We start from the raw sequence: 22,096 nt of genomic DNA on the forward strand, positions 1-22,096 counted from the left end.
TAGCTAATTCCGCTAGGAAATTAATGATCAACTCAATATGTGCTTCCACCGGATTTGCACCTCTTCCATCACACCAACTATTCCATCTGCGCCATGCTGAGTCATACCTTTTATGGGTACTACCGGCCCAGGCCTGTTTAATAAAGTCCTCAGCTTGTTGCGAAAGGCTTGAGGAACTCCATCTTGACCTGAAATCAACCAAGCCAACAGAGTCAGTTTCCCTGACGAGATCATTGGATGTTGAAGGCCCTCCGGATTCAGAAGAAGATTCCGACGAGGGGGAATGAGAAGAGGATAGGCACAAGCTAAATTCAGAACTACCGGGAACCACGGTTTTGCTCTCCAGAAGGGTGTCACCAAAACAAGCTCTGTCTTCTGTCTCTGGACCTGAGACAACACCCTGGCAATCATTAGGAATGGCGGAAACGCATAAACTCGAAACTGAGACCAGTCTTGGAGAAATGCATCTGTCTTCATTGCACAAGGATCTGGGCGCCAACTGAAGAATTTTTTAAATCTGAAAATTGAGGCGGGATGCAAACAGGTCCACATCGCAACTGCCCCATTCTTTGATTATCTGAGAGAAAATCATTGTATCTAGTTTCCAGTCACTGGAATCTGTCAGATACCTGGAACTCCAGTCCGCAACAATGTTCTGGTCCCCCAGTAGATACTCCACAATAACCACTAAGCATTGTGTCAGACAGTAATGCCAAAAATCCTTGGCAATCTCTGCCAAAATTCTGGATTTCGTTCCCCCCAATTTGTTGACATACCTCACTGCTGAGACATTGTCCATCCGTAAGAGTATGCAACAATCTGTTTTCTGAGGGGTGAGACTCTTTATTGCGAAGGAACCCGCCAGAAGTTCCAGGCAATTGATGTGTAGGGTCTGTTCCCATTCTGACCATCTGCCTCCAGTCACTAGAGAATTGCAACGTGCTCCCCACCCCCAACGGCTGGCATCAGATTCGATCACCACTTCTGGGTGAGACCCGAAAATCGCTGTGCCATTCCAGGCTTCCATATGCTGGAGCCACCATTGAATCTCTGATCTTACCTCGACAGTCAATGGGATCTGTTGGAGATGTCTGATCTTGAGTCTCTGTAGTGCTCTGTAATGTAAGGGGGCTGGGAAGATTGCCTGAATGGATGAGGCTAACAACCCCACTACCCTGGCTATGTTTCTTAAGGAAACAGTTGACCTGGTCAGAAGAGACCTCAATTCCCTCTTGATGCTGCAAATTTTCTGAGAGGGTAGAAGAAGCTGACATAAAACTGAGTCTATCCGAAACCCCCAGGAAGCCTATCACTTGGGTCAGACTCAACAATGATTTCTGCACATTGATAAGGAAACCTAAATCTTGCAGAAGACTGATGGGCCAGTTCAAATGAGACAGAAGGACCTGGGGAGATTGAGCCATCAGTAGAATATCATCCAGATAAATGATAAACCGGACACCCTTGGATCTTAACCATTCCATCACAGGTCTCATTATCTTTGTGAAGCACCAAGGGGCTGATGACAGACCGAATGGGAGAGCAAGAAACTCTAGACACTGACCTTTCCACTGAAACTGAAGGAACCTCCTGTGGGGAGGAAAAATTGGGATTGACAGATAAGCATCTTTTAGGTCTAGTTGGACCATCCAATCCCCTTCTAAAAGAAAATCTCTTAGCATGTGTATGCCTTCCATCTTGAAATGTCAGTATAGGATCCACTGTTTGAAATCCTTTAAATTCAAGACTAGACGGTTGGAAAATTGTACAGCGCCTTTTTCTAATAAGGCCTGGACCTCTGTCTATAAATGCTTGATTTTCTAGCAAAAAACACATCTGAAGCGGAGGGTTAAGCTGATTGGATGTACTGACAAACTCTAGGTGAAAACCCAAGACTGATTGGAGAATCCAAGGATCTCCGGTAATCTTTCTCCAATTTTTTAGGAACAATGCCACTCTGCCCCCAAGTGTGACTTGAGAAAAAGGAATAATGCTCACCTGAGAAACTAGTGTCTTGAATGGCACCTTGCTGTCCTCTGCGAGGACCTCTTCGGAAACGGTGGCGCCCTCTTCTAGGGCAAGTGGGGTAGAAAGTGGGGTCCTGTTCCCCATACCAAGCACCTCTGCCTCTGGGGTAATAGTTCTGGGGACTGTTGAATGTTCCTCGGCCGGGCATGCGTCCTCCGTAACGACCGGCCCTGATAAAAAGGCCCCGTTTAAAGACTTTTTTAAGAGACAACTGAGCCTTGTCCAGAGATGAAAAGGTGGAACAAAACAGATCTTTAATAAATGACGAGCCAAATAGAAGACCTTCGGCTGAGAGACCTGCTTCAGAAGATGCTAGATCAGATAATTTAGGGTCGATGCGCATCAATATAGATTTCCTACGTTCGGAGGATATAGCGCAATTAGTGTTCCCCAACTGACAAACAGCTCTTTGAGCCCAACCAATAAGGATGTCTGTGTCCACAGGGGATCCTGACTCTTTGGCCACGTAAGCCATTTCGAGAATCTTAGTCAGGGGACTGGAAAGGTCCAACAGTTTATCTTGACAGTTACGCCAAGATCTATCCAATCCTTTTTTGAGATCTTTGGCAAACGTTTTCATAAATGTGACCATGGTTGGGTCTATTTCAGGGGTATCAGAGACCCTCCCCTCTAAATCTGGTCTGGGACATTCAGCTTTTAAGCGAGACCGAACCTCTTTGTCAAAACCTTTCCTGATGTTAGTCTGCACATATTGGGCCACCTCAGGAGGAGGAACCCAATTTGAAGTTCTGGGATGCATGATTTCTGAGGGATCGAAATCTAGTACAAGAGAAGGCGGAACGACTTTCTTAGCTTTCTTACTAGGCACTGGAGGTTCCGAGTCGTCCAAATCCTCGGAAGAGGAGTCTTTATCTGAGGATGAAAAGGAAACATCCTTTTTTGAGCTGTAATTATGTTCACCGCTATGCTTCTTACAAAGTTTATCAAAGGCGTCTGCATGTAGACCACCAATATCAGTGGTAGGCTCTTCCAAATTTTTGCTTTTCCTTTTGCCTTTTTTCCCTGCGGTTGAAGGGGTTGACCTTGTACCCAGCCTTGAGAACGTGCATAATCAAAAAGTTGCCCTGAGAAGGGACCTAAAGCTCTCACAAGGGCATCGTTAACCGATTGTTGGACCCTGGTATCAAGGGCTTCCACTAAATTAACTTCTAATTTGTTCCCCAATTCTTCTGTATAATATTCACTGTCCTGATCATTCCACTGAGCCATTTTGAAATTGGAAAGTATTTGGGCAATAGTATAAAAATCTGTTTGAATGTACCCAATATTGTGTAAAGTTCAGATAATATCTTTCAGATAACAGGGGGAGTGCAAAAACCCCAAAGCAGGCAAAACAACTGGATGTGCCCACTATAGAACGTGGAGGGAGCTGCCTGCAGGCACTCTAGGCAGAAGCCTAATATCAATTTTACAACCCTCGTTCTGATTCTAAGAACGGGGCTTTAGGGAGCACTGCCGATCTGGATTTAGGGAAATAAACCTAAGGCACATGCGCGTAGCACTCGACGAGCCAATCGTTCCAAAACGAAACGAAGGTTCGGCTCGAGAGCGAGCTGCGCGCGTGCACAAGGCCATAAAACTGAAGGAAAGACTGCGTGGAGCACACGCAGATCGCTCCCGCTCCCACACCACCAGTTTTGGGCAAAAATCAGCAAAAAAAAGGCCGACTATCAATAGCGCGGAAGTGCGCTTGTACAAAAGGTGAATCGCGCTAAATCGCGACACTAATTTTTTCTACAAACATGTAAATACAATAAAGATAAAAACACACAATTCAGAGTAGTAATATAAAATGCACTTATCTGCTGCGAAGCAGCAAAGAAAGAGGAAGTGACATCGAGGGTCAGGTGTTATATGGACAGAGGTCGCAATAGGTGATTGGACCATGTGACATTGAGTAGAGCATCATGGGATGTTTAGTTTTTTGTTGAACTTGTTTGTGATTGGCTGCTTTTTTAAGTCAGTAAAGAAAGAGAAAGCATAATCGGAGCCTCCGGTCCTGACATAGAATTCAGTTTAGGTAGCAAAGCTTAGACCTATTAAACTCTTTAATGATGGATTAAAAAAAAAAAACTTGGGATTGAAAAGGAGGGCCAGTGCTGCTGTCTCATTTGTCTAAGAACAAGGAGGCCTGAAAACGTTTCCTCCCATGAAGTCTAACCAGGCTTGAGGAGTGGTTGGTTGAAAGGGATTAGGGACGTTTTAGACCAAGTGAAGGAAGTTGTAGTCAGCAAGAGTAACTCAAGTGCCTCAGCTGCTCTATGTAGCACAGATATAAAGGAACAAACCTTCTGACGTATGGACGAATAGATAACGGATGTCTCTCTGTAGATGTATTGAGGTCACAAGCATTTTGCAGATGAAAATAAATGTCAGCCTCCCAGTAATGAGGGACGTTTTCAAACCCTTTTGAGAAGGTCTAAGGCTTCTGAATCTTATATAAACTGTTTGTCAATCCAGCCATATCTCAGAGCACTACAAGGCTGACGGAAGCTAAAGCTTGTCTTTTCCCTTTGAGGATAATTTCTGCTGAATTTCAGGGTGTGGTAGAAGCTGAGAAAGGCTCGAAGGGTAGCATTAGGAGAGGGAATAATAGGTGTTGCTGACAACTAGAGGGTCAAAGCCTTAGTGCAAGGGTTTCTTAAGAAATGGTGCTAAGACCGGAGCCTGTGGAAGTGCAGAGTCCTATGACATCAAGTTTGAATCTGCCAGAACTGTCAGGTCCACAGGATCAGGTTCTCAATTGTGTAATGACCCACAAAATTGCAGAGCCACCCTAAAAATTTCCAACATGGCCTTGACATGTGGCTTTACTCTTTCAGAACCATGATGAACGTAGCTGAGATGAAGAGGAAGAGGCTATTGTCAGGGAAGTGCTGCGTCTCCTAATACTGCTGGGAGTGGGAGTAGTTCCTTGTGGAAGAGAAGGACTTTTCCTTCTTTAGTTATTTGTTTGAGGGTAAATGCCTTGGAGGAATTGCTACCTTTGAGAGCACTTTCCTAAAGGAAGAGAGAGTGACAGCTTAGGCATATCCTTACATATTTTTCCCAAAATTAATTTAGCTTACTTTTCCCTGATGGCCTTTTGAGTGCATGAACAAACAGATGCAGGATGAGTCCTGTTGTTGGATCCCAGGCACCACATACAAATGTTGCGTGTAGTAGGTAAGTATATCTTCTTAAGAATGCAGGCCCTCGCCACCCGCATCGACTATTCAGCCAACTGTATCAATGAACTTTTCAAGATAGTGAAAGATTTTGTTTCCAACCCAACAGCCACAGAGAACACCATGCATCCCCCCCAAGACCTCTGTGACATCCTCTTGTATTTCTTCCACAACAAGATCATCAACATATACCACAGTCTCAACTCCCAACCAGCTACATCCAACCCTGGCAACCCAAACCAACAGTTTAACGCCTGGACCACACTCACCACCTCAACCATTTTGACCTTCATCCACCTTCACCACCACCGTCACCTTCATTGACCTTCATCTGCAGCACCCACTGACTCCCCCCCCCCCCCCTCTGCCCCCGCCACCTCTACAACCTCGGAACCAACCCGATCAGCACACACCTCACCAGCATCATCAATGCCTTCATCTCCACTGTACCTGGAAACATGTAGACGTCAGACCCCCTCCTGACTTACTGCCCAATATAGCTCCTCCCATTCCTGGCCAAGGTTCTGGAGAAAGCCATCGACCTCCAACTTACCACCTTCCTATAACAGAACCACCTGCTGGACACCTCGCAGTCAGGATTCTGCACAAACCATAGCACTGAGACAGCTCTGATCGCCACCACTGATGACATCAGAAGACTCCTCAACTCTCTGCAGCTTTTGACACAGTCTACCACAACACCCTCATCAGCAAACTCCACAACTCAGGAATACAAGAAGACACCCTCAAGTGGATTGCTTCCTTTGTCACAGGATGCACCCAAAGCATCCGCATGCCCCCCCCCCCCAACACTTCAGCACCCAAAAAAACAACCCTCAGCTCAACCCTGTTCAACACCTACCTGACCCCCCCCCTTTGCAAACCTCATCAGATCCCGCATCATCTCCTACGCTGACGATATGCAATGTATCCTCTCCCTCACCGATGACCCCGGCCAACACCAAAACCAACTTCTCCAACGCCATGACCGATGTAGCCAACTGGATGAGAGACAACAACTCAAGCTGAACTCTGACAAAACGGAAGTACTCCTCTTCGGGAGCAACACCTCTGCCTGGGATGACAGCTGGTGGCCGACCCAACTCGGACCCAGCCCTCCTCCTACAGACCACCCCAGCAACAGAGATCATCCTTAACAGTCAACTTACCATGAAACGTCAGGTCACCTACTTACTCCTGCTTCCACATGCCCTGCAGAATCTTCAAATGGATCCCTACCGAAACCAGGAAGACCATCACTCATCACCAACCACCTCAACTACAGCAATGCCCTCTACACTGCCATCTCCACCCAGCTACTCAGAAGACTGCAGACCATCCAGAATGTGGCAGCCCGTCTTGTCCTGTACATCCCTAAATGCACATCGCCCCTCACCTGCGGAACCTCCACTGGCACCCCGTCCAGAAGAGATGCCAATTCAAGATCCTCACTCTCGCCTACAAGGCCCTCAATGGCCTTGGACCCTCTTAAATCAACCAGCGTCTCATATTCCACCAATCCTCCGTGCACCTCCGCTCCACTTCTCTTGCCCTAGCACCCACGCATATATCGTAGCCACTGTTGCGGCCGCACCTTCTCATACATCGCTGTAAAAGCCTCGAATGACCTGCCACCCCACCTCCGGACAGCCCCCTCACTGATGGACTTCAGGGAGAAGCTTAAGACCTGGCTCTTTGACTAGGCGCTGCACCCAGATACCCCACAGAGTGATAGCATGCGCGATACAAACGCATGATTAATGAAAGAATTGGTTTAAACCTTGAGATGTCAAAAATGACATCTGACCAAGTTGCTGTGGAATTTGTTGAAGAATTTTGTCTACAAAAAGCAAAGAAGAGCTCCAAACACTTGGTGAAGAGGCATGAAAAACAGTTGACATCATATGTAGTCTGGTCCATCCCAGGACAACTGAGATGTGACAGGGACGGTGTGGTGCCCTCTGCTGGTGCCGGAGAGCTACTGAAAAAGATTTCAAGATCCAGTCGGCTGTCTCGAGGATACTGATATGATGAGAAATCTGCAGGCAGAAATATACATCAGAAAAGTTCTTTATATTGAAGTGAGGAATTTGTGTTTAACAGTTTGCAAATGTTAAACTATAACTCTAAAAGAAAACAAGGCAAGAAAATGTATTCTCCGACAGGAGAGCAATAGGAATATTACTTACACAATCTATACCTCTGCCACCAAGGCGAATCAAGTGTGGTCCATTTGGCTGGATATACTGTGCCTAACAATACACTGAGAAAAAAGGTTTACTTTACACTTTTTTTATTTATTTCTTGATACTGCCCATATTGCAGACATCTTGTGATGAAATATGAAACTGAGCAGATATTTTTCTAAAAAAAAGATGGTAAAAAGTTGTAGACATATCTATCATATTGCTAGGAAATTGTACAGTTGCAGTTCGTAGAATATAATCCCTTTACAGACTGAATACAAAAAACACAGATTGCACAGAACAGATAAATAAACGAGCAACATAAAAAGCTAAGGAAGGGAAAAAAACCTATTTTGTTTTGAAAGACTTGCACAGAAACCCTATTGCTCTTTCTGACAAACCTGCAACTCAACCCACATTACAGTGCATAAAACAATGCCAGACATCTGGCAGAAATAGAATACATCTTTGTTAAGCATTCATCACAAACAGCTGGTTTTGAATGAAAAGTGAATAGAACAGATAACTGAAAAGCTTATTTTGAACAGAAAGATTCTGTGGAGTCATTTGGTCTAAAACAGGAAGTTTGTATATTACTTCTATGCTGTCTGCAATGCCGTATCTTCTATGAATATTTGTATAATTTTATTTATTTTTTTCCCCAAAGGGTCTGTGCAATGAAAAAAAGAAAATAGACTTTAGTAACTAACAAATTTTGACTTAAAGACAGTCATCTAGAACAACACAGAAATGGAAAATTCAGTTCTACACAAAAATGGTTGCAATGGAGTAAGTCGAATACAACGTTTCCAGTGCTAAAGGAAGCAAATTCCTGTTCAACTTTATTGCAACTCTAGAACAAAAAAGAAGAGTATGCAATACAGTAAATATCCACTTACAGTGTCGTACACTGTGTTGCTATCATGGCTGTGCAGACATTCACAACTTATATTTTAGAGTTGAACACTATTGTAAAGTTTAACGCCATTTACTCCAAATGTATTTTGGAACTTAATATGCGTATTTATGAAGGTATCTAGAATCCCTGGGTTGCTCTATGTATTGAAAAGAATAATCAAAAGCCAGCACATTTTCAGAAATGTATATATTGCTGCTTAATAGGATTTCCATACATGATTGTGAAAATAAAGACCTTATAGTCATGGTTTCAGGAGACAACCCAAGTTGAGCAATAGTTCACACAAGGTAGCAAAGAAGCGTCCTATTGAAAAGATGCGATGTGAGTACTGCTTTTATGTTTAGGTCTATTAGATGTTATGCCTTTAATGAATGCAGATGTTAGACAACGGCAGGATTGTGGTGTTTGTGGTCAAACAGAAGCATAATTCTATCTCACAGTTTGAACACTCTCCCACAGTTTTGTTAATTGTTTAGACTCTTTTGGTACCATTTACGACGTTTACCAAAAACTGGCAAACTAGCAACAACATTTGTGGCCCACTGCAATTTAAACAGTACTTGAATAATTCTAACAGGCCAGTGAAAATGACTGATGTTATGCACTCAACCAACATAAATGCGAGTAGCACACAGGTAAGAAAACAGGTTGACAAATTCATGCCAGCAAATGGTTTATAACAATAAAAGCAGAAAATAAGGCCACAATTAACTTTTCCTTCAAGTGAGACAGATGAAGAAAGGTAGTCTAATCCAGGGCTAACTACCCTCATGTTAAAGTTGTGTTAGGAATGAAATATTGTACAGACTCATAGCATAAACGTGAAGGCCAATGGTAGTTTATTAAATATTTTGGAGAAACCATGGCACTGATAGTTTAGTACAGAAGGCAATAGGCTATTCTAAATCTGAAATTCCCCACTTTACTTCCTACAGCAGCTGACCTGTAAAATAAGTTAGTATTTTGAGTATGCAAAATAAAAGGTTCATGGAAAGAAGTGCAGGATAAAAGGCAATGATCCAGGGAAAGTCAGAAAAGTAAAGGAATAAATAAATAAGTGATGCAGCTCAACAAAGTGAAAAAGCAACTGGTTCAAGTTGACTGCCATACAGAATGCTGATGACTTGGGCTCAGATTTCCAGCACCTGATTAATAGGATAGAAGCAGTCCACATCATTTCATGGAGGGTTGTTTACATAAAGTGAAATGTCTGTATTTGTGCCTGTAGCTTTAGAAAGTCTCAGTCATCAATTGCAAAGTGTAGAGAGAGTTTAGTCAAAGTGCAGAATATATATATATAAGCTTGGAAGGCGCTAAATTATGGAGAAAAGCCTTTTTTCTGCACATTAAACAGCTTTTTTTAGGATCATTTGGAGATGCCAAACTTTCACATTCTAGTAAACAGAACAACACTTGCTTTACTTAGATGAAGGTTAGAGCCAAGTCATGTTTTCATTAGCACTTACATAATAAGTAACCTCAAAGTTCACTACCTCTTGAATTTCATATGGGAAATTCACCACAGTTGAGGGATACCTTCCATATTATCTAGACAGCGCTCTATTTTACTTCCATTTTAACAATTAGATCACTTATTTTGGCATCATCAGCTAAAAGCTGTATAAAAAAAAAAAATGGCGCGCTTCTGTAATGATTAATACATTTCACAGTTGCACACTCATTAGGACCCCGTTCTAGGTATATTTTTGTGGTGATGCTTCAGTCGTATGCCAACAAGGCGACAAAGAATCATTTACCCAGGAGAGATTAAACATTCCACCTTCAAAATAAAATAAAGACTAACACTTAACTTACAAATATTACACAGTATGTACAAGATAAAAAAAAATCTAAAGTGAACCTGAAAACTAAGTGAAGGTTTTGTTGACAAAAAACAGACACCCACAGTTGCTGCAGTATGAGCAGCAAATATGAACATGATTGTTTAAATGCCATGTTTTTAAATTTAGGTATGTTAGAACCTCATGAGTTACCATCATAAATATATTTTGAAGAATAAAGAAATAACTTCCACCGCCGACTGGAAACCAAGCACTAAAACGGACATACATTGCATGTATTGCAGGCAAGGCAGAGGCATCTTTTTAAAGCTTTTGCACAGACTTCATATAATCTTAAAAAAAACAACTGCTGGCCTTTACAAGGTTCAATTTGCTGAAATCAAAAAATATTTCAGCTCATAAAAAAAGTCACAAGACTTCATTTTTTTTTTCTAAAAAAAAGGAACAGTTCCAGCCATCGACCAAAAATATATATATATATTTTTTTTAAACTGGAAGAGTATGGTAAAAAGATTATATAAGCATGGTCAGGCATGGAACCTGAATATACTTTAGAGCAACTGCTCAAAAAAAAAATATATAAACTATTTGGTAACAAAAGTGTACTATATGTTGTGATACAAAAAAAGGCATGGTGAAAATGTACCTTTTACTAAAGCTTATACAAGTTCATTGGTCCGTAAAAACTAAGTTATGGTCATGCTTTCTAGTTTGCTTGACGTTTATTCCAGCCACATAATCTATTTTCCACTCCATTTTTTGAGAAAAGATAAAAAAATAGATGGTTCAGTGAAGTTCATATGGTTCTGCTGCATTTGTATTTTTTTTTTTTTTATCGTGGCTTCTTTTTCTTTTACTCAGCACTTGCAGGTAAAAAGTTTCAGGCAACATCAACTAGAATGGAAAATACTTTTCCCGTGAAACCACCAGTGTTCATTTGTCTGGTTTGTAGCACTTGACTCACTTAAGTTCAACCACAAACCCATAGTTACGACACCACAGTTGCTGTGGATGTGATGCTACTTGAATTCGTGCTGACGTTCGTGTAACTTCCTTCGCTGTTCGTATTTGATTCGTTGGAAGCCAGAACACTGGAGTTGGCACGAAGGATTGCTCCAGCAGCACTGCAATGTGGTCTTGGCCCAGGTTCTGGAGTATATGTAAAGGTAAGGGTTGTTGAGTAGATTATGCCATCGTTACGGACTAAAGTTACTGGAACTTGTACTGGCTGACGGACCCATCTCCAACCTTCTCGGAATGCAGAAATGTCTGGAACAACACACAGCATACTTTCGGCACATCTGAAAATAAATTGACAGCAAAATCCATGTTACCTGAAATATATAATTCACAGTATTTATCATGAATATTTCTCAAAGACAAGTGTTTAAGAACATGTTAGCCAACACACGGTCCCTTAAAATTACTAAGAATGGTTTAATTTAAAGGTGTAAATACAGTGACCTGGAATATGTAAAATTCAATTAAAAATATGAGCACTGACAAAAACTGCAAGAAAAGGCGACAACTAGCAAGTTTTACTAGCTACAAACCTTGGGGACAGGTGGGAGGCTTGTGAAATTCAAAATATAGGGCACAGGTTTAGAAGGACTACTTGTGGTAGAGGAACCCCTCTGAATAAAAGGTCAACTTTTTAACATGCATTTTCCCTTTCAGATCTTTGCCTTTTCCACTTAGTTACATTTCCTTTTACCTTATAGACTCTTACTGCTACATTAAATAAATAAATAATTATCAGTAGCCTACAGGATGACAATGCTTTATAAAATGCAAGAAAGGTGTGTAAAACCTCTGAAAGATCTACCAGAAATAGATAAAAGAGCAACATTTGTTCTGGATGGGTTCTATCACAAATTGGATTTCTGCTTCAAAAGTGCTGCATCATGCCAAGAAACCAGGCAGACAACGATATGATTTTTTGTTTTGAGGGTTTATTTCTGCACCTCGGGCAATTAGTGATTATATCACAGTGTGTGAGGTGGGTATTGTTATCTCCCATTGGTGACTTACGGCTATAGATCAGAGGTACCGAAAGCACAGCTCGGGGGCTGCCTGTGGCTCTCCTGACATTTACATGAGACTACATGGCGAACAGCAGCACTGTGCTGCTGCTGTTTACTTGACAAAGCGATAACATTTTTAATTGGCAAGGAAAAAAAGCAAAAAGGTGTCCCCCCCACACTACTAATTTTTTTTAGAACGCTTTTATCTTTAAAGAACCTGGGCAATAAACATGTATGATAAGCATCTTTAAATTTTTCAAAAACATATTTCATTAACATGCAGAAGGTTTCACCTTAGTGTGTCAGATTATATCACTGCATAAAAGAGCAGGGCCACTGTAAGTATACAGAAGGAGCAAGTCAAATTATGCAGCAGGGTTGAGTAAATTATGCGGCCAGAAAAGGCAAATTATGCAAAATAATGTGGCACATTTTGTAATAGTATTTTCTCATTATTTTGACATTTTTAAACTTGCTAACACTGTCTGGGTATTGTTTGCACCTCACTAGTACAAGTTTAACACCCAAATATAGCAATAATCAACAGAAAGATGACCAGTCCAGCTTTGCAAATGGGCTTCCACTGCACAGCAACTGGTGTTGCTGCATTTTTATTAACCTCAGAATCATTTGAGCTAGAAAAACAAATTATTTTGGTTCAAAATATGCAGATTATGCAGCAGATAATGGAGTATATGGCAAATCTATAATTATGCGGAAATCACTATGGCCTCACAATTGCATAATTACAGTGGCCCTGATTAAGAGGCATTTATTATAAGTGGCAGGTTCTAAACATGAAGTCAGTAACATTCATGCCTCGCCCTGCCAACAATAATATTAGTGAACCAAGAGGCAAGTCAGTTGTCATGCGCACTCTAGGTCGCCTCCATAGCTGTTATACATGGGACAATATTATAGTTTGTTAAATCAAACACAAGAGAATGTTTTGTACCACACATATGCTGAACATGTGTTCTTCAAGTTACATGATAACGGAAGAAAAAAAGCATCACAGTGAAATAAAACAGTTTGGTCAAGCGGAGAAGCTAGGATTAATCTCAGGCTTTGTGGTTTAACATTGTGCAATTCAGCTATTACGGTTATCTTTTTCCCCACTCTTGTTTCACAACCGGAGTTAATATTTGGTCTTTAATTCTTGCTGGGTGGCATAGAGAAAGCTCAGCTTGTTTTGGGTTTGAAGAAGCAAAAGAACCTCAACTTGCCCACTTCTGTCACATAATGGCAATTAATTGGACAAAGGCTTAGGAAGGATATGGCTTGACTATCAAACAATTTAGTGAAGCAGTACTAAGAGGACAGTGCAGGACTCCTTGTAGCAACACTCATAACTGAATAGGACTATGGACTGCTCCGAGACTGGGTGTTCTCTCCCCATAGATAAAATCAAATGATTGTTGAATTGCAGTCCTGTTTTCTCATCACATACTTCTTACCAGTGTTAATCCTACCAGATAAGACGTTCCCAAAGGTAAGTTACTTGTTCATCTGATAGATACTTCTAGCTGCAGATTCCATACATTTGAACAGATACCTAAGCAATACCATCCTGGAGGGGGTCTGCAAACCAATTTCAAACAAGAAAAAGCCTTGAAGACCGAAAGGGCAAAGTTCCCATCCCTACAGAGCTGACTGTTCAGGCAGTAATATTTAGTACATTTGTGCAGAGATGCCAACGTTGCTGCCTGACAGATGTCCAGGACCGGAAGTCTGCGTGCTGAAGCAGTGCCGCAGCCTTAGCTCTGGTGGAATGAGTTTGCAAGGTTTCAAGCTGTTGCTTTTTTGGCCAGTGCGTAGCAGATCTTGATGCAGAGTATGACCCAACGAGAAATGGCTCACTTCTGCACCACGACCCTTCTTTGCACCCACATACCCGTCAAAGTGTTTGTCAACCACCCGGAATACACAGGTATAGTCAAGGCAGAACGCCAACGCTCTTTTTGGGTCCAGGTGGTGTTGTCTCTCCCCTTTCTTAGAAGGATGAGGGGCGGGGTGTAAAAAGTAGGTAAGGTGATTGATTGGTCTACATGAACTTTGCCAGGATATATAAAGAGGTAGGGTGGCTTATATGATGAGGCTTGCAGCTCACTCACTCGACAGGCAGATGTAATTGCCACAAGGAACACTGTTTTCAACATGAGAAGCTTGAAGGGACAATTTGTGGAGAGACTTGCAAGGAACACACATCAAAAAGGTTAGAACCAAATTAAGGTCCTGCTGGAGTGTACTGAATGGGGAAGGCGGAAAAAGATGGGTAAGACCTCTGAAGAACCTATGTGCAACAGGGGACTTAAAGAGGGTTGATCAGGTAAACACAAAAGGCAGAAATGGCCGATAAATAGCCCTTAAGTATATCCAAAGCAGAGCCCTGCTGAGCAAGGGAAAGAATGAAAAGTAAAACCTCAGAAAGAGGGGTAAAAAAGGATCAGCAGACTTTTCTGTGCACCATGCCACAAATTTTATCCAAAGGCAAGCATATACGGTTTTGGTGGAGTGACACCTGGCTGCCAAGATGACGACAGGAGGAAGGTTAAAAGCTGGGGAGGGAGCAGGCCCTTCGGAAAATCTGCAAAACCCATCTGTCCAACATTATGGACTGCCAGTAGGGGAGGTGATGGCGAATCCTGCCTCTAACTGGGTGCCCATGGGGGCAAAGGGGCAGAGTAGGCGGGATTAGAGGCTGCTGCAGTTTGCCCCTTCTGTATCCATGAAGGGAGCGAAAGGCAGATTGGGGGATGATGCGGGCCTCCCTGAGGAGCTTGGACCTGGCTGTAGTGAGAGTTCTCGAAGTGGTCGAGCACTGAATCTGCTGTCTGTAAAGAAATGGCTCCCTGTTGCAGTTACCCCCCACTTTTTGCCTGATACTGATGCTGACTTGACTGAGAAGTGTGCTGGGACCCTGCTAACCAGGCCCCAGCACCAGTGTTCTTTCACCTAAAATGTACCATTGTCTCCACAATTGGCACACCCTGGCATCCAGGTAAGTCCCTTGTAACTGGTACCCCTGGTACCAAGGGCCCTGATGCCAGGGAAGGTCTCTAAGGGCTGCAGCATATCTTATGCCACCCTGGGGACCCCTCACTCAGCACAGACACACTGCTTGCCAGCTTGTGTGTGCTGATGAGAACAAAACGAGTAAGTCGACATGGCACTCCCCTCAGGGTGCCATGCCAACCTCAAACTGCCTATGCAGTATAGATAAGTCACCCCTCTAGTAGGCCTTACAGCCCTAAGGCAGGGTGCACTATACCATAGGTGAGGGCACCAGTGCATGAGCACTATGCCCCTACAGTGTCTAAGCAAAACCTTATACATTGTAAGTGCAGGGTAGCCATAAGAGTATATGGTCTGGGAGTCTGTCAAAAACGAACTCCACAGCTCCATAATGGCTACACTGAATACTGGGAAGTTTGGTATCAAACTTCTCAGAATAATAAACCCACACTGATGCCAGTGTTGGATTTATTAAAAAATGCACACAGAGGGCATCTTAGAGATACCCCCTGTATTTTACCCAATTGATCTGTGTAGGCTGACTGGTTCCAGCCGCCTGCCACACTAGAGACATGTTGCTGGCCCCATGGGGAGAGTGCCTTTGTCACTCTGAGGCCAGTAACAAAGCCTGCACTGGGTGGAGATGCTAACACCTCCCCCAGGCAGGAGCTGTAACACCTGGCGGTGAGCCTCAAAGGCTCACCCCTTTGTTCCAGCACCGCAGGACACTCCAGCTAGTGGAGTTGCCCGCCCCCTCCGGCCACGGCCCCCACTTTTGGCGGCAAGGCCGGAGGAAATAATGAGAATAACAAGGAGGAGTCACTGGCCAGTCAGGACAGCCCCTAAGGTGTCCTGAGCTGAAGTGACTCTAACTTTTAGAAATCCTCCATCTTGCAGATGGAGGATTCCCCAATAGGATTAGGGATGTGACCCCCTCCCCTTGGGAGGAGGCACAAAGAGGGTGTACCCACCCTCAGGGCTAGTAGCCATTGGCTACTAACCCCCCAGACCTAAACACGCCCTTAAATTTAGTATTTAAGGGCTCCCCTGAACCCAAGAATTTAGATTCCTGCAACTTACCGAAGAAGAAGACTGCTGAGCTGAAAACCCCTGCAGAAGAAGAAAGAAGACACCAACTGCTTTGGCCCCAGTCCTACCGGCCTGTCTCATGCCTTCTAAAGAACCCTGCTCCAGCGACGCTTTCTCCAGGACCAGCGACCTCTGAATCCTCAGAGGACTGCCCTGCTTCCAAGAGACCAAGAAACTCCTGAGGACAGCGGCACTGCTCCAAAAGAACTGCGACTTTGTTTCAACGAGCAGATTTAAAGACCCCTGCAACTCCCCGCAAGAAGCGTGAGACTTGCAACACTGCACCCGGCGACCCCGACTCGACTGGTGGAGAACCAACACCTCAGGGAGGACCCTCCGGCGACTCCGAGACCGTGAGTAACCAAAGTTGTCCCCCCTGAGCCCCCACAGCGACGCCTGCAGAGGGAATCCCGAGGCTCCCCCTGACCGCGACTGCCTGAACTCCATTTCCCGACGGCTGGAAAAGACTCTGCACCCGCAGCCCCCAGCACCGAAAGGAACGGAACTCCTGTGCAGGAGTGACCCCCAGGAGGCCCTCTCCCTTGCCCAGGTGGTGGCTACCCCGAGGAACCCCCCCCTTGCCTGCCTGCAACGCTGAAGAGATCCCTTGATCTCTCATTGATTCACATTGAAAACCCGACGCTTGTTTCTACACTGCACCCGGCCGCCCCAGTGCCGCTGAGGGTGTACTTTTTGTGTGAACTTGTGTCCCCCCCGGTGCCCTACAAAACCCCCCTGGTCTGCCCTCCGAAGACACGGGTACTTACCTGCTGGCAGACCGGAACCGGGGCACCCCCTTCTCTCCATTGAAGCCTATGCGTTTTGGGCACCTCTTTGACCTCTGCACCTGACCGACCCTGAGCTGCTGGTGTGGTAACTTTGGGGTTGCCCTGAACCCCCAACGGTGGGCTACCTTGGACCCAAACCTGAGACTTGTAAGTGATTTACTTACCTGACAAAACTAACAATACTTTACCTCCCCCAGGAGCTGTGAAAATTGCACTAAGTGTCCACTTTTAAAACAGCTTATTGTGTTTTATGTGAAAAGTATACATGCTAATGTAATGATTCAAAGTTCCTAAAGTACTTACCTGCAATACCTTTCAAATGAGATATTCCACGTAGAATTTGAACCTATGGTTCTTAAAATAAACTAAGAAAATATATTTTTCTATAACAAAACCTATTGGCCTGGATTTGTCTCTGAGTGTGTGTGTTCCCCACTTATTGCCTGTGTGTATGTACAACAAATGCTTAACACTACTCCTTTGATAAGCCTACTGCTCGACCACACTACCACAAAATAGAGCATTAGTATTATCTCTTTTTGACACTATCTTACCTCTAAGGGGAACCCTTGGACTCTGTGCATGCTATTCCTTACTTTGAAATAGCACATACAGAGCCAACTTCCTACACTGTCTCCAAAGAAACAGGTGCCACTGAAGAGTATGTCCATAACTGAAGCTTGGACACCCCTCAAAAAGTCAGACGTCCTCATCCAGACGAGGTGCCGCAGGGCCACCGTCAAGAAAACCCAGTCTCAGTGTTCCCGAGGCCTAGCCGAATGTAATAGGGCTTAGGCTCCGATCTAGGAGGCAAGCCTTCTGCCAGCATCCGAATCAGTTGACGCTCATCTTGCTCTGTGTCAGATTCTGTCATGACCATGGGGATGGTGCTGCCAGTGGGTGCCGGCAGCACCGGGAGTGTTGGCATCTGGACCGGTGTCAGGGAAGGTCGAAATGTGATTGGTGCCAGTTCAGACCCAGGATTGGATCCTTGGGGGCCCCATTTTGCAGAGGCCAAAGCTGCTAGCAGAGAACCCAATGGAGCCCCTTCTGAACTCGTGGGGACCGAAGGCGTGCTGACTGGGTCAGACTGCCCAAAAATGAGGTGCATGGCCTCATAGAGCTCTTTAAGCTGAGCAGGGGTTGCTCCGGGCCCCAGAAAATCAGGAAGGCGCAGAGCCGGTCAGACGCAACTCCCTCTGAAAAAGGGCTAGAACGCTGACGCCCCCTCACTGCATTGGCCCATTGACTCGGAATAAGTTGAAGATGACTGTGCTCCACAACGGGTCCCGGGACCTTCCCCTTGGGCGGAACATCCACCTGCGCGGGCCACCATCAGCTTTAGGGACCGCTCCCTCAAAAACTTCGGATCCATTGCCCGGCAATAGGAACATGACTTTGGGTCGTGCTCCAAACACCACAAACAAACGAGGTGCAGATCCATTACCAACATTGGCCAGTGACAAGCTCTTCAGGGCCTAAAACCCATCGTGCGTGACAACATCCTCGACACACTAGGAGGTAAACCTCAAAAATGGCTGACAAAAGTAAAAAAAAAAGAAAAAAAAAGAAAGTCCAGTCAAAAAATGACTGAGGGGTAGCTCTTCTCAGGGACCAGTCCTGGCTGGCGCAGAAAGAGGGGAACAGATGTCAGCATGCCTGGGTGGCACCTACATAAGTATTGTGATGTAATTTCCAGTGCAGACGACGGAAGCAGAGCTGATAGACACACAGGGGTACTCCTCACAAAAAAAAAGAAAAAACAGTTGGCCTTGTAATGTAGATGAGTGAATTATTCACTGTGCCCAGGTACCTCAATCTAAAACATGTCTACTTATGCTTTCATTATATGCATCAATATTGCCAGTGGGGATGGCCCAATTGCCAAGGGATCCATCTGTTGGCCAATCATTTGGAGGGCTTGCCAAAGTGGCTGAACTCAGCAGAGTTCACCTAGTAGAACAGAAACTGTATCTGAACTTGCAAATGGTTGAAGGCACCTTCGTCCAATGGGACGTGCTTTGGCTGGATCTATCAGCCACTGCTGAGAACTCAGTGTTGGAAATACAGAGTGCTAAAGTTGCAGTGTCTACGCTCCATGGGAAAGACATTCCATCTATAGTGGGACTGAGGTCTCCTGTATGCCTTTCCATCACTGCCACTTTGGTCTGAGATCTGAAGAGGGTCAGGTAGGACAGAGAACAAATCTTCCTGATAATCTCCAATTGTGCCAGTCCCTCTTTCAGTATACCTTTTTGAGAGGACCTCCCTTGCCAAGACAAGAAGAGTGGTTAAGAAATAAACCCTGTCCAAATGGATTGTCCCATTCCTAAATATGTCTTGTGCCCTAGCTAAGATAGTTACTCTATTAATGAACATCTGATAGATTGCCACGCGGATGTCTGTCCACACCTTGCCAGGCTTTACTATATTGACATTTTGGTGTCGGACGCAGTTGCTGGAAAAGTTTAGTGTCTCAGGCTATGAAGAATCTGTATTTAGAGTATCCACCAGAAAGTGCATTACTGAATTAAATAAACGTGTTCATTGATTGTACAATGCTAGGGTTGAGGTAGTGAAAGAGCTTGTACTCAACCAAGAAGATGGACATTGCAACATGCACAACCACTGAATTTGTCATCAAGACACATAATATAAAGCTTTGTCCATTGATACACCATTGAGCCATTCGATGGGACACTGAGCATCTTATTCTTCAATCACAAAGAATCCTCACAATCTGTTATTGTTTGGAAGAGGCCCTGGAGAAGTCACACACTATAGAACAGAGCCAATGGAAGAATAATACCTCAAAGAGCCCCAAACAGGAGGAATACTGACACTCTTTCGCTCAGGAGGCACTCAGAAAAAAAGAAATACTTCCTCAACTGCTTTGACAGAAACCTTTTTGTTTCCTTAGAGCGTCTACTAGAAGATTCATGTCTTTGACTCAAGTATTGGGTTTACTATAGCCCATTGAGAGCATCTTCAAACCACTAACTTATGAAAACACAATATCATCCCTAAGTTGTAAAGGAGGCTTATCCTAGCTAAACAATCTTGAGCTCCACCAAAGAAAGCCACTGAATTTAAGTAACAATGGGACAGATTTTCAGTGTTTCTGCAGGTACAGTGAAGACTGATAATGCAACTTCCTAGTTAACCAGGTATTCTTACCATTTATGGGCCGTAGTTCATAGATATGGTAGAACAAACCGAAGGAATCGTTCCAAAGTTTTATTGAGGCACTAAGCAAAACAAAACTTGAGTCCAACCAGGTCATCCACAGACATTGTGGATCTCTCCTCTCACTGATGCTGCCTTGTATTATCCATGGGACACTTCTTGTCCCAATTTATTATGGAGTTAAAACCTGATCGAAAGTCCTCATCTTTACCATACGCACTGATTGAGCCCACCAAATGATTGGCGTCAGACATTCTTTGGAGATTGAGCCATCTCCACAGCCACAGAGCTTTCTGGCACATTATAAGTGACCATACATCACCCTACTTGCTGCAGTATCGCATGACAATTTTTTGGTCTGTCTGGACTTTGACCGGCTTCCCCCCATGAACGGGACAAAGACATTTAGGGCCAACCAAATGGCAAACAACTCCAGAAGTCTCATATGTTGCCTTTGCTCTATAGCTGAAAATAGACTCACAATTTTCACTTTGTATATGCGACCACCCGACAGCAGAGATCATGCATCTGCCACTATTGTGTGCTCTGAGAGGAATAGGGGAGACCAGCTTGCCTTCTGTCAGCCACCACTGAAAGTCCCAAGCAGCCCCGTCCAAAACATGGAGGTTGCCTAAGAGGCAACCCAGATGATGATCTTGTGCACCCGTGAGTTCCACTGCACAGCCACCATGAGCCAAAAAGCATGGAAGATCATCAGGATGCACAAAGCCAGGAGACTCCGAACTATCTGAGTTGGAACAGATGAGTGAATCTGTATCAACAGGATCACAGGTTGACTGTCCCAGACTCGCTGACCGAGGAAACACCTTGAAAGCCACCATTTCCAGGATTGGCCATTACAAGTGAAATCCTCTGTCCTGATAGACAGAATTTCCGCTCATTGGGCAATAACCCCCAGGAGGACAGCGGTGAGAGATAATTCTGAAGGTGGCCTCCCGCTGACTAAAGTGATTTCACCTTAAACAAACAGTTGTCAAAGTATGGGACTACGTGTTAACCCATGACCCACCATTATCAGCTCATAAACTCCCAGTGGGCAAAAGTGAGGTTGAAGGGTATGGCAGTACCATGAATTAAAGGAAAAGTATGGGACTGAAAGACCGGTACATGAAAGTATGCATCCTTCCAGTCCAAGGAAATAATCCAGTTTTCAGATACAGGGTTGAGAGGACCTGGGCGATAGACAACATCTTAAACTTGTACGTTAAAGGGAGTCGTTGAAGAACCAAAATAATATTGGCATGAGCCGTCCATCTTTGTTGGGCACAAAAATAGTACTGTGCATAGCACCCATGTGCAGCACCAGAAAATCTTGTGGCACTCATCCATGCATGTCGCCTGACAACCACACAGGTGTCAATGGTGTGACTCATGCAGTTTGCCATGTCCAGACTGTCTTTCAAACATATGAATAGTTAGTGCAAACACATTCACAAATTGCTCAGGAATGGTGGGTAAAATCTCATGACTACATACCATGGGCAGCTGTACAGCTTTCTAGTGGACAGTGTTTGGGGAACTCAGTGCCAAACTGGCAGATGAGATAACCTTCTTTGCTAACACACCAATGCCCTTTAATTCTCGGTCTGTAGGGCAGAAAGGACTGCATGAGGGCTGACCTTGCTGGTAAAAGCCTTAACCACCAAACTCGCAGGACTCCGGTGATGCACTGGAAAGACAAGGTTCCCTGGGGTAGAACTAGGATGCCTGGCTGTAGGGAGACCGTGGAGGAGCAGAGAAAAGATAAGACCAGGTCAGTCAAAGCTTTGTTTATTTACAGCCTCACTACAGGACATGAAGGGCTTTGAAGTTGAAGGCATAGGTTACAGCAAATTTTCCTTGGGTTCTGC

General features: G+C 44.2%; 1 protein-coding gene across 4 annotated transcripts in view; it reads right to left on the reverse strand.

Annotated features, from left to right (window-relative positions):
• Positions 1–9,137: 9,137 nt before the first annotated feature.
• Positions 9,138–22,096, reverse strand: part of RBPJ (recombination signal binding protein for immunoglobulin kappa J region) — a 138,470-nt gene continuing 125,511 nt past the window's right edge. For 3 of the 4 annotated variants that reach the window (XM_069202142.1, XM_069202141.1, XM_069202144.1), the window contains one exon: positions 9,138–11,424. In XM_069202142.1, coding sequence (XP_069058243.1) covers positions 11,112–11,424 — 313 coding nt within the window. In that variant the 3' untranslated portion in view covers positions 9,138–11,111. Of the gene's footprint in view, positions 11,458–22,096 lie in introns of all 4 variants that reach the window. The other variant, XM_069202145.1, reaches the window with a different exon arrangement.

This window comes from Pleurodeles waltl, chromosome 1_2 (assembly GCF_031143425.1).
Source record: "Pleurodeles waltl isolate 20211129_DDA chromosome 1_2, aPleWal1.hap1.20221129, whole genome shotgun sequence".
Taxonomy (NCBI): domain Eukaryota; kingdom Metazoa; phylum Chordata; class Amphibia; order Caudata; family Salamandridae; genus Pleurodeles; species Pleurodeles waltl.